At 39.7% G+C, this 13,533-nt stretch overlaps 1 protein-coding gene across 1 annotated transcript in view; it reads left to right on the top strand.

The window, feature by feature from the left end:
* Positions 1-13,533, top strand: part of cacna1c (calcium channel, voltage-dependent, L type, alpha 1C subunit) — a 226,639-nt gene that overhangs the window by 53,317 nt on the left and 159,789 nt on the right. Inside the window, exon 2 of the mRNA XM_059325882.1 lies at positions 6,757-7,180. Coding sequence (XP_059181865.1) covers positions 6,757-7,180 — 424 coding nt within the window. The remainder of the gene's footprint in view (positions 1-6,756; positions 7,181-13,533) is intronic.

Raw genomic sequence — 13,533 nt, 5'->3', positions numbered from 1 at the left:
GTGTGTGTCTTGTGGGATCCGAAAGTGGTGGGGGAAAAAAAGACCATTGGTCAGGCCCAATTTTCTGGACCTCAGCGTCTGTTAATAAGATTTCTTTTTTTTTTTCTTCATATTTTGAATTAGAGCTGCTGCAAGGTGCGGGCCCTTAGCGTGTGCGGCTGCATGTGTGTGCCTCCCATTAATTAGTGTCTGATCAGGTGTCATCATCACTTAATTGACTGATAATTACATCATCACTGTCCACCCAGATAGATCCCTGTTGGGACGAGCGGAGGAGAAGGAAAAGCAGATGGAGGGAGAGAGTGAGAAATGAGGCGGACGTGAGTTTGGAAAAAGAGAAAAAGGGAAAAAAAAGAAAAAGGAAGGGCACACAGAGGAGATGATGTGAGGGACTGATTTAGGATGGGATAATCTGATTGGTCCCCTTCGATGTCCGTTATCTGGTTGAGCCAATTAGATGAGCAGAGCAACTCAGGAGATGGAAGTTTGAAGGCATTTTAAAAAAGAATCATTCGGTGACGATTTAAAAAAAAAAAAAAAAAGTTGTAATTTAACTGTTTTGACAGAACAATTTGCAGCAGGTGTGTGTGTTTGTGTATGTGTGTGTGTGTGTGTAGCGATGACATTTTATGGCAGAGTGCTTGGAGTTGCAGTGATAGCATCTCTCCCCAGTCTTTATCATTAAGTAGATAACAGCTCCACTGACTTGAGTTTGTATCACAGCTCATTACAGTCTGCAGTTCAGTTCACACTGAAGTTCGGCTCAGTTAGGTTCACTTCAAGTTCAGTTAGAGTGAATGCCGACTGTATTTTCAGTGTATGGACTGATGCTGAAAGTCTCACATTTCCTTTGACCTACTTCATATTGAAGAAATCTATCTGTTTTTTCTTGTACCACCCTGAGCTAGTTTAATACAGTAAAAAACTGAGTTTCGGTTTATTATTACATACATCATTACATAAACATAATAACGCATATACATTTTCCAACCTAATGGGTGCAACTAAGTTGTTTATCATATAAAATATATATATTTCATGGTTCCAGCTTCTCAAATATAATGATTGGCTGCTGATTATGATTATGACTAAATGTATTTTTATTTGTTTTATAGTACTTTTACTTTTAATACATTTAGATTATTATTTTTATAAAATAATAATAATAATAACACTAATAATAACAATAATAATAATAATAATAATGTTATTATTTTTTATTTTATATATATTATTATTATCTTATATCTTTATAATTATGTAGTATTTTCATTGCTGGACTTGCAGTAGAATTTTTATTTTTTATTGTTTACTTTACTTTTACTTTTTACATAGAGGTGAAAATTGATTTATTTTCTGTGTTGTACAACTGGAGCTCCAACCCTTTACTGTAGTACTGTAACAGCCATTTATTGGCTGAAGCAGCAGAAACCTTTGTGTGTACTAACACCATTGACTGCATGACGTTAATACTACAAAAGTGAATTAGTGTTGAATATTTTGGCTGTAAAGTCACATGATGGATGGATAAATTATTGGATTAAGCCCTGTCACTTGTGGTTAAGCCCCCCAAACCCTCCACCCATTTATCTCATCTTTCCTTCTTTTTCTTCTGTTTCTCTGAGATTTGAATCTCCTCGTCCTGTTTCCTCCTCTTTTTCATGTCTGTATTTGTTTGTCTCTCCATCCTCTTACCATGCCCTCTTCCCACAGTTCATGTATATCCCTCCCTCCTGCATCCTGTCTTCTTCATCCTCTTTTCTTTTTCCACCCCTTCATCCTTTCCTTCTCCTCCCTCTCCCCTTCAGTTGGAATCGTATTTCCACGGGCTGCTGTTTTTTTTTCTCCTACAGAATAAAGAGCTGCTAATGGAATTATAGTCACTCACATCAGCACACAGCCTATGATACAACATACACACACATGCAACATGACTGTGCATGAGCGGGACAGACACACAGAGAGACACACGGTCAGACAGAGAGATTAGTGAGCTCAGTATTATTAAAGTTTTACTCTCCTCTAATCCTTACACTCTCACTCATGCAGCGAGCGCACACACACACACACACACACACACACACACACACACACACACACACATATACTTACAAACACACACTCTCTGTGGGGTACACCCTGTGAGAGGGGCAGGCAGTGTGAGATAAACTGATCACGCAGCAGTACAATATGCTGAAAGTGATTATGTGTGTGTTTGTGTATGTGTGTGTTTGTGAGAGATAGTGACCGAAAAGAGAGAGATGATGATGTGCAACAGCAGTCAGGAAGGAGATATTAACTCAAGCTGGAGTCGATGGTGGAAAGACAGATATTTTCCAGTATAGAGAATCATCTGGGACAGTAGCCCGAATGTATGTGTGTATGCACGATAGAAGTATGGTTTCCTATAGACTTCTAGCCTCTCTCCTTTTAAAAAAAAACCCTTCGAAAATCAATCCCAGAGTTTAGAGAAAATGGGGAAAATATAGTTTCATCCAAGTAATGAGATGCTCCAAATTAAAACCACAGTGGCTTTTCCCATAAGGCACAGCTGCATCTGATACCAAGTGACTTCACCGCTGATGAATGTAAAGAACATGTCCTTGGGCATCATCTCTGTATTCAAAGCACACTGCTCCTAAATATTAGCAGATATATCTTGTGTTGTTGTTGTTTTTTTAGTCAGTGCATTTGTTTTAAGATTGCCTTTAAGGCACTCCAGTTTTATTCTAGCTGTAATAAAGACAATAAAGTTTATTGACATAGCACTTTTTCTAAACAAATATTACATAGTGCTTTGCATAAAAACAGGAATAAAATAGAGTAAATTAAAGGAGTAAAACCAGGATAACAAGTCACATAAAAAATCTAAAGGCGAGGTGTATGCACCAATATTAGGAATCAGGTATTAAACTAAAGCTAAAAATATTGAAAGGCCATTTGATGAAAATGAGCTCCAGGTCGTGGTGCCCTCATGGTCATCAGAGCAGCAGGCTCCTGTCTGTCTGGCAGCAGGTGCCAGAGGAGCCAAGCCCTGGAGGTACCATCAAATTAATCAATATTAGGAGCAGAATATTATCACTTTTTCCAGCAAGAAAGGGACTGCACTTTAAATTTAACAGCTTCTTTATAGTTACACATCATGCAGTAACTTCTGTTTGTTGCTTCATTGGATACGTTAGCTAACTTTTTTTTTTTTTTTAAAGATTATTTTTTTGGCATTTTGTTGCTTTATTGATAGTGAGAGATAGAAAGGGGGTGATAGAGGGGAAGACACGCGGCAAAGGGAGCTCAGGCCGGATTCGAACCCGGCTCCGCCGCAGCACACGGCATACATGGTTAGCGCTCTACCGGTGTGAGCCACCGGGACGCCCACGTTAGCTAACTTTAGCTTTAGCTTGTTGCCCGGACTGGAGGCGCCGGCAGGGTTGTGTCAGCTAGCCGCCGCCCAATGAAAAGAAGAAGGAACCTTCTGGTAACTTGTAATTTAACCAGTTTTCACGTTATGTGCTGTTAAACTAACCTACATGCTAAGTTTTGTTGTTTGTTGTAGTACTTTGCCACTAAAGCTGCACCTGTTGCTTGGGGCTAAGCTAGCTGCTAATGGCTAAACATTATCCTAGCTTGCTGGCTATTTCTCTCTAAAAAAACTTCTTAATCAGACAGTTGATGAATATAACGCAACTAATGTACTGGTTTGAGGTTCATGAACTTAAATTCTTAATTTCATCATACTGAGGCCATGTTGTAACTTCTAAATAACTTTTAATAATGTTTACATTTTTCAATGTCATTGACCATATATGGTATGATATCGTTAATTGTGTTGATTACATGCATTTGTTACATTACTCAGATATTTTACCTGATTAAAAATGTTACTAAAGTAAAAAAAAATACAGCCATATTATATGCATTATTATGGAATATTATATTATTCTGTTTTTATCACTAAAGAATACATGTAAGAGGATGTTTTGTGTTGTAGTGCATCAATGTGGAGCCATTTGTAATATAGTTAGTATATTACTGGGTGGGTGGATTAGTAATATAGTACTACATGATTACATGTAATGAAACAAGTAAAGCATTTCCCTCTAAGAAATAGCGGAGTAGTAGTGTAGAGTAGCACAAAATAGAAATATTTAAGTATTGTACGAGTATGTCAAAATTTTACTTTAATACCATACTGATTTAAATGTACTTAGTTACTTCTCACCACTGCCAATAATATATAAAGCATCTGAAATCAGCTCCACACCTCCATAGGTTACAAAATTAAAATGCTACACATGGATCAGTAACAATAATTCATAGTACTTATATAATAAGCCTGCTTATAAAAGTCCCCTTTCACGGAATGTTTTTCGACATGTTACAGTTAAAGAGCACAGGTGTAAATAATGAAATTAATGATGGCTCAATTCCATAGCTGCTCTGGTTTCAGGGCACTCCTATTGTGCATGCTGGCTCACTGTCACGTTTTTCATGGCCTCCTTAACGTTATTAGTAACACCTGTGCTTCTCCTATTAACATAAGTCAAAATGTCTGCTGTGAACAAGGCATATAAGCACCTCTGCTGGATTGAATCTCATAATAATTTTATTAAAGTGACACTTTGGATGCAGCATTATTACTTGTAATAAAATATTTTTAATAATACTGCTACTTTTACTTCTGAATACTTTGTTCAGTGATGCAGTATGTGGGCGTTGTGCCTTTTGGAGGGGATAAGCAACAGGAAGCAAAGTAGGCCTCAGTTATTAATGCTGAGCTTATTACTGGAGTAATGTTTGAAGTTATGAAGTTTTTTGTTAAATTTTACAAGTAATTTGCTATATTTTCTAAGTAACTTATAATAATTGCCAGCACCTTTGAGTTGTTTTGTTGACCAACCAGACTGTTGCTGAAACAACTGTGTTAGATATTGTACAGTAAGAAGAAGAAAATTAGGTCAGAGGTCAGAGGTTGCAGGCTGGATATTGCTGCATTTCAGTGTGTTTCTGACTGAAATCATACTTGAATTTAGTATTTTAGTGCTACTTTTACTTTTGGGATGATATATGTCAGAGTAGCTTCATGTGACTGTAAACACACAGCATGTCTGTAGATGCTTCTGGGATGTACACGCCTGTGGTATAGCAACAGCCCCTTAGGATCTGATGTAATGTTCCCTCAGGCCTGTGAGTTCATTTGTAGAAACGTATAGCTCTGAAGTGAGAGGAATGGGATTTCAGCGGATTTTGTAACCGTACTAAGCATGCAGGATAAGTGTATCTCTCTCCACCTCATCTTTGTAACCTCTGCACATCTCTTCTCACTTTCTCCTCATTCTCTCTCTCCTTATCTCTGTTGTGACAGCACAAGTTGGATTTACTGAACAGGGGTTCTTAACGTTTTGCATTCTTTTTCTCCCAAAAGTATCTTTTCGTTAATGGGATTTGTAAAGTTGACACAGGGAATAACATTTGGTCGAATGGGACTAAAAGAAAGCATATTGGTAAATTGCTCATGGTATTGTAACATCTACTTTTTTGATGGTTTGATAGCATCAATAGACTTTTTAGTTTCAGAAATATACTGTAGTTTCCATAAAGCAAAGCAGTTCTGCTCCACTCTCAGTTTTATGTGTGTTTGCATGATTAGTTTTGTTTCTGACATGGAAGCAAGACAAATGTGCATTGTCTTAAACCTGGAAGGGGTACATAGTTTCACACAGTGTGTAATCCACTACATGGTGAGAGCATTTGTGCAATCCTTGTTCAGATGTCAGAGGGAAGGAGGGGCAGCCAGGATATTATAACTGTCTTTAATCTGGCTAAGCATACAGTATGGATAATCCGCTCTCTTTTACTTTTACTCACTTAGTTGTGTCGCCCAGACAAATTGTAGGAATAAGACTATGTAATCTCACTGAGATTATTGTAATTCTGTCACTCATTTGTCTCTAACATTCTTTTTTCCACTACATTCGGCAGTCTCGTAATTTTATTCTCAGACATGATTTTATTCTATGCATTTACACCACTGAGTATATATATGGCTCTACACTCTTTTACCATACTAGTACTTTTTAATTTCTGAAATAAATTAATATATACGTTTTTGACTGCATGAAAATGTTGGCACTTGGTTTATAAAAAAGGTTTTAATAGTTCTAAATGTTAAAAAGTTGTTGGGCAATTAAACAACTTTTAAAATGCTTCCCTTTTCTAAGGCTTTCATATTCTGAAATGGAAATTACATTTTTTAAATCTCTAAAAATCACCAAAAGGTTTTTTTTTTAACTTTTTATTTTATTTTATAAAGCAGCACAGTGAATGATCATTGCACCAGCCAGTAGTTGCTGTGCTGATGAGTGTGTGTTTACACAAAGTGAATGGACTGCATAACCTACACAATATGCTGAGGGACTAAACAGCACACAGTTAGCTCTGTTGTACTTGCTTGACAGATGGGAGTATATTAGTCATCGTCTATTCTACAGGGAGAGACTTCAGTGTCTGAAAAATATACAGGGCTCACTAACTGATCTGTCAACAATTCAAAGACCCTTGAAGCCTCCAAAGTAAACTACCAAACTGTAAAAAAATTGAAGCACTGTATCAACCTTAAGGAACCATGTGTGATGTAAATCAACAAGTGAATCACTAACCGAAGGACCGAGGGAAGTGATTTAAGAGCTTGCTGACAGTCAACTTATGTTTGCTAACTTTCTTTCTCTTCTTCCCCTGTCCTGCTTCTCTCTACTCCAGGCTCCGACTACTCTCCCCCGCCACCCCTTCCTCCCCCCGGCCTGACCAACGAGCACAGTGGCGGTGGTAGCCATGGTGACCATGGTGGAGGAGGGGGCGGGGTCAACCACGGCGTGGGCGTGGTGGGCCTGGCCCCGGAGCACATGGCCACACCGGGGGCGGCCCTGAGCTGGCAGGCGGCCATCGACGCTGCGCGGCAGGCGAAGATGATGGGCAATGCCGCATCGGGCGGAGGGGCGGGGCTTGGGTCGGGAGGGGGCGGGCCCATCTCCACGGCCAGCTCCACGCAAAGGAAGAGACAACACTATAGCTCCAAGCCCAAGAAACAGACAACGACGACAGCCACACGGCCGCCACGGGCCCTACTCTGTCTCACACTCAAGAACCCCATCCGCAGGGCCTGCATCAGCATCGTAGAGTGGAAGTATCCTTTAACTAACCATGAGCAGAGGTTTGTCTTTATGCTGGTTGTGATTGAATAACATGCAACACGTTTCAGTTTCAAGAAAGTGACTTTTAAAGGTCAGACTTTCTTAATTATTGTAGTTTTGTTGGATAGCCTGTAGGAAACCCATCCTGAATCTGTCCTCATAAGCTTCTTGTTTTCTGAGTAACATACTTTGCTCCACGGAAAGACTGCACAGAACATGGATGTAGTCTCTGTGATGTCAAACATGGATTTCTAAAGAGCCATTGTGAAGCTCTGTGTGGTGGGTCGGTTCGTCGTCATCTTGGCAGTGTCTGTTCCGTCTTACTTCTAAGAGGTAGAGCGTGGTTGGAGATTCAAGCAATTATGCTGTTAATTATTCATAACTTTAAACCTTAATTATACTTAAAGTTAAGGTATATAAAAATTCACATCAGTTTTCATGAGCAAATAAGATTTAGAGACCAAACTATATTTTTTTTTACCAGGTTATTAATGTGGTAATTTCTGCTTTAAATTTTGACTTTTTAATGTGTGAGTTAATGCGGATTGACTCACTTTTGGAGCCAGCCCAAAGTGGCCAATCGAGGGACTGCAGATTTTGGCACTTTTACTTTATTTTTCAGGCCTGGGGGTGTCTGCTTGACTTGAGATTGCCTTCTTTCACAATTTAGGGATATTCAAATCAGGCAGATACAGTTCTTACAAAAACAACCACCTTCATCCAATTTAGTGAACAGTAAGGGGGAATAGCATAGCAAATGCAGAAAGTTTATCTTAGATGCTACCTTAAATTAAGTGAATAGAGAAACTGATTATCAGAGATTATTTCATTCAACGGTTTTGTAATGTTAAAAGTCTTTACTGTACTGCCAAAATATATAATAGCTCTGCTAAAAGAGAGACAAAACCTGAGATTATGCACACCTTTCCATACAAACCTCACATAAATAGGGTGAAACTCTATGTGGAATGGATAAATGATGGATGGATAGATGCAGGTAGAAAAAAAATCATTGCAAGGACGAGAAGAAAGGAGGGCATAACGGATGGAGGATGCGAACATGTTAGGAATGCATCACAGTTCCTTTTTTAATGTCCCTCTTTCCTCTCTTCTATCCCTTCCTCTCCTTCTTTCTTAATCAATCTTTCCTCTTTCCTGTGTCTCACTCGGTGCAATTCTCTTCCCTCCACTCACTCGTCTTAATCCTTCCTCCCCTTCCTCTGTCTGTTCTTCTCCTTCTCTCTCTCTCCCTTTCTACTCTCCCTCTTTCATCTCACATTCTTTTCTCACAGGAGGATAAAACAAATTGTGTCATTTTCATCCCTCCTTCACACCTCTCCCAGCATATGTCTTTCCCCTAGCTATTTCTTACTGCATTCATCCTCTCTCCCCCAGGTCCCCCCTTGCCTCTATTCCTCCTTCGCTCCCTCCACGTCTCTCCCACCATTTATTATCCATTTCTCCTTCCAAATCCCTTTATTCCTGCTCTTCCTCCACCCGTCCTTCCCTTTCTACCCTTCCTTTTTTTTTCTTCTTTTTTTTTAAGCTGCAGAACATAATGACTTGGTTTTCCCTCAGGGTGAGATAGAGGGAGAAAGGGAGAGAGACAGAAATGGTCAGTGTCACAGTCAAAGTGATCTATAATAGGAGAGGGTCCGCATGAGCATCAACTCAGCAAGAGCACAGTCACACATCGTCCTGAGAGGGAGAGAAGGAGAGGAAGAGGAGGGGTTTGGGGAAATGAGAAGGGCCGGGATGTGGGCAGGACATGGATGTCGACAGGAGAGATGATGGAGCGGATTAGCTGAGGAAGGAGGGAGGGAGGGAGGGATGGAGGGTGGGATGGGAAAGGTAAACAAGAAAAATTACAGCAGGGGGAGGGCAAATAATGAGTGAGGGTAAAGAGGATGGGCGATAATGAGGGAGGAGAAAAAGGAAGTGGAAGGCAGAGCGAATTGGTGAGGAAAGAGGAGATGAGTTAGAAGTTGTTTGAGGGTTATGTTTGTTTGTCATTGGGAAACTAGAGGGGAACTTGGAGTGCGCAGATCTCCGCCAAGACAGCCCCATCTCGAAAAGTTAATGTTCTGACGGGGATGTTCACTAGGGCTGTAAGAACATATTGATGCACTAGAGCAGGGGTGTCAAACTCAAATACACAATGGGCCAAAATTTAAAACTTGAATAAAATCGCGGGCCAACATTGAACAAATAAACCTTTTAATATATACCAAACATGTTTTGCTTTAACATTAAATATGGAACCAGCAACGCTTATAAACATACAATATATAACTAAATAGTGCAGACATGCAAAATCAAATTTCAAATAAAAAACACATCAATGCCATTAATTTACAATAATAATGTAATAATTTGGTATTGCCTCGCAGGCCAAATAAAATTACACTTCTTCTTGATTCTGTCAATCTTGGCCCGCGGGCCAGAGTTTGACACCCCTGCACTAGAGTATCACAATATTATGTTTTGTAATAATGTATTGATTCCCAAGAACGTTTAATTGATAGTTTACATGCAAAAATTTATAGCAGACTGATTGCACCAAAATTAGTGCCATGATGTTGGATGTTGCAGGGACTGTAATATATGCAAATGCAAACAAACATTTATTTTACTCTAATCTAATGCATACGGTGGTTTGGTCTTCATACAGTGACATTTATCCTAATATAACATTAACATAAATTACAAAATATTGCTTTGCTTACAGTCTCAATGTATTGCCTCATTAACACCTATATCACGATAAGGTCCTTTTTCCAATTATTCCCACACCACGTGAATGCAACAACTGCCCAATCTATAGTGAAAGGTACTTTGTGCATCCACCACATGATTCAGGTCCGCTTCAAAATTTATTGTGTTCCTTTTTGGCCCATATTACATCCTTCCACCAAGTTCCAGGAAAATCGCAGTAGTTTTTCTGTAATTCTGCTGACAAACAGACAAACCAAGCTTAAAACATGTAGTTGACAACATTGTAGGCTATAATGAGAAAACCTACTGTGGAAAAATACTGTGTGTCGTTAGCGTACGCCACACTTCTTTCCACATGTATATCATAAGCTCCAGAACTTGTTTTGAACCACACATGTCACAGTCATACTGTTTCTCAAAATATGTTTTATTCAAATTGTTTTTAAGCCAAAACATGTCTTCTAATTGGGCTTTTAAGGCACAACATTAGCATTTTTAAAAATTAACAGGACAGATTGAAACGATTTTTCTGTTGGATTTCAATTCTTGGTTCCTGCTGCCAACATATTCTCACAGCAGTACTCCTTTTTTAAAAATATCCAGTCATAAATGATGGCATAATTCTTGGTGACATCCTTGTATATTTATCAAATAACCACAAAATGACTGTTTGGTTCTATTTGGTCTTGCATTTGTTTTGATGGTTTTGCTCAGTTTAATGTAATAAGCCAGGCTCTTGAGTCCCCACCATGGTGCGCATTATGTCATGCATTTCAAAACAAGACATATTTTCTTAAAAACAACTACATTTCCCATGGGAACAGCCCTGCCTTTTTAAAGTGTGCCTACTTTCCCTCTATTTGGTAAAGCAACGGATGCAGGCAAATTATCCTTCTGATCACCTTGTGTATTATCAAAATGTCAATGATGGAGCTAAAACGATCGCATCCAGCTGTGCTTATGTTGTTAAAAAAAGAAAATTAATGGGAGAAAGCATGCATAAACCCTCAGGGTCACTGGAACTATCTCACCCAATGACTGATGAGCGTTCAGATCATTACCCACAATTCCCAGCATCATTCATTCAAACGGCTCTGAAGCGAGGAGAGGATGAGAGTGACGGAGAGAGAAAGGTGGGGGGAATGAGATGAGTGAAGGAAAGACGAGGGACAATAAAGAGGGCTTTTGGGGAGACACCAGAGAGAGGAAGAAGTAAACATGATGCACTCTGAAAAAAAAACAGGGATGAAGCAAAACTATAGGAAAATTGCAGTAAATTTTGTCCTTCACTAGTTTCAAAAATGCCATCAAACTGTCAGTCTTCCTGCCTGCTTGTCTATCTAACCATTCTACTTTGGGATGTCCTTCATCACTGCAGTGCTTTTAAATGCAGCATGTGTTTGAGCATTACTCTGTGGGTGACTGTGCTCTGCACTGTATACATTTGTTCTGTGTATTATGCATTCATGTGTATCTTTTATTCCACAGGCTTCGTATATATGTGTGTGTGTTTGTATGTGTGTGTGCCTCCTGTGTGTATGTCCTGTATTCTGTGAGTACCTCCGTCTCTAGAGATAGCAGATCCGAAATCTTCCTCTCTCCCTCCTCTGTTACCATGACAACAGCTACTGCTCTCAACAGGTCGATGGGGCTTGTCTGAGCTCACACATACACATGCGCGCACGCTTAGATTACAGAACACACGCATACACACATAAACACCGTTGGAGAGCGCACACGCATGCTTACACACAGATGATAAAGGACAGACACATCACTCTCACATGCTGTGTAATTATAGCATTTAAGCATTACCTGCACACTGCAAGGTCAGCGTGAGAGACAAGGAGAGAGCGGGGGCTAACTACCATGTTCTCTGTATGAAATCACACTAAGTGGTAATTTTGAAAAGGTGCCATTGAGTGCATTTACAAACACACACACATACGCTCTGTTTCCTAGCTAACCACTTATATATTGCATCGGGTCACATGAGGGGTTACACTATTTGCATGCATTTTCAGCTCAATCAGGGGAGCTGATAAATGTATTCTCAGCATAGCACAGAAGAGTGTTGAGCTTGCTCTCTCGGATAATATCAGTATATCCCTGGTTTCTTATTTGGGTTTGTCTAGATAAGAGGTTATCTGTGTTATTGTGAGCTGCATGTGGTGGTTATGTGAGGCAACTGCTGAACTGCAGAGTATTTTAGAAAATAACAGCATCCCGGTGTGAATGTGGATGCAGTCCCAGTGTGACAATTTGTCGTAAGCGCATACAGTTAGCTTGTTAAAATGCTGAATGTATATGTTAAATTCCAAAATGCCTCAGACAGTAGCACTGTGGTGAATACCAATCACGTCAGGGATGAAACCTGCTGAGCTAACTCAATGCTGATTTCAATTTTTATTTTATTTATTGCTGTTTTTCTAAAGCTGTCAGAGTCAATCCCCCCAATTAGCTCTGGGCACAATTCCTACCACTAATATTTATATGTGGTTAGAGATGTCTTTTTGCTATTGTTATGCTGATTAATGTACATTATTAATAGACTCGGTACTTGGTTTGATTCTTCACTCAGGCCACCCTAAATTTCCCCAGTGCTGTTTCCTTCTCAACAGCACAGCAGACAGTAGATTTATTATCATGTTGATGGAGGCAGACCTCAAGGGTTTTTTAAATTATGGGTCAGGGACCCAGAATGAGTCACAGGCCTGTTTTTCTGTGGGTCCCCGCATGTCTGGAGTGTGTTTTTAATGAGCCCCTGGTACAAGGGTGAGTGATTAACTTTGATGCATTTTGGTCCCAGGCTGAATGGTCTTTTGGCTGATAATGTCCAAGGGTCAATCCTCAACCCAAACATAAACTAAGTATTAATTCTACCATAAAAAAAAGCTTAATATTTTTTCTCCCTCTCGCTATTTCTCTGTCTGCAGGGCTTCTTCTGAATCAGTAGTTAAAACTCGAGAACATATAGCAGGTCTGCTTCTGGAGGGGCCACACACAGCAGGATCGCTACTGCGATTATAGGTAGTGCATGATTGTTAAAGTTTTTACGTTTACTTGTACTTGCTTAAACTGAAATGATGTTATTTACTTGTCAAGACAGTTTCATCTCTCCTCCATTAGTCAGCCATTACCACTTGTTATAGTTTGGCTTCCAACCTGCGACATTTGGCACTTGTGTTGGATAGAAATTCCAGCAAAGTCAGATTCAGTGCAGCAAAAAACCTGCAATCAAGATGTGATGTAATGTGTTGAATGTCAGTATCAGCTAAAAGTATACATTAGTTTGCTTATGGTTTGAGGCTCTGACAGGACAACCCATTAGTACATTACTGTTCATACTACAAGATATTGACTAATTTGACATGTGGCCAAGGGGGGAAGGGAGAAAGGAAGGAAGGAAAGAATGATAGAAGAGAGCAGAGGGAGAGCAAAAGGAGGTGGAGGGAGGTGACAGCAGTGGCAGTTAGTAATTGTGTTGATGAAAACCAGACCTCCTTTATCTCTCCTTCACATTCTCTCCCTCACTCTCCATTCTCTCTCACTTTGCATCTCTCGCTCTCTCTCTCTCTCTCTGAGGCCAAAAATAATGAGGTCACTCCCCTCTCAAGGACCGTTCCATATA

The sequence above is a fragment of the Centropristis striata genome, chromosome 22, assembly GCF_030273125.1.
Source record: "Centropristis striata isolate RG_2023a ecotype Rhode Island chromosome 22, C.striata_1.0, whole genome shotgun sequence".
Lineage (NCBI taxonomy): Eukaryota > Metazoa > Chordata > Actinopteri > Perciformes > Serranidae > Centropristis > Centropristis striata.
The sequence above is the reverse complement of the archived record's forward strand: the minus strand, read 5'-3'. Positions and strand labels throughout refer to the sequence as shown.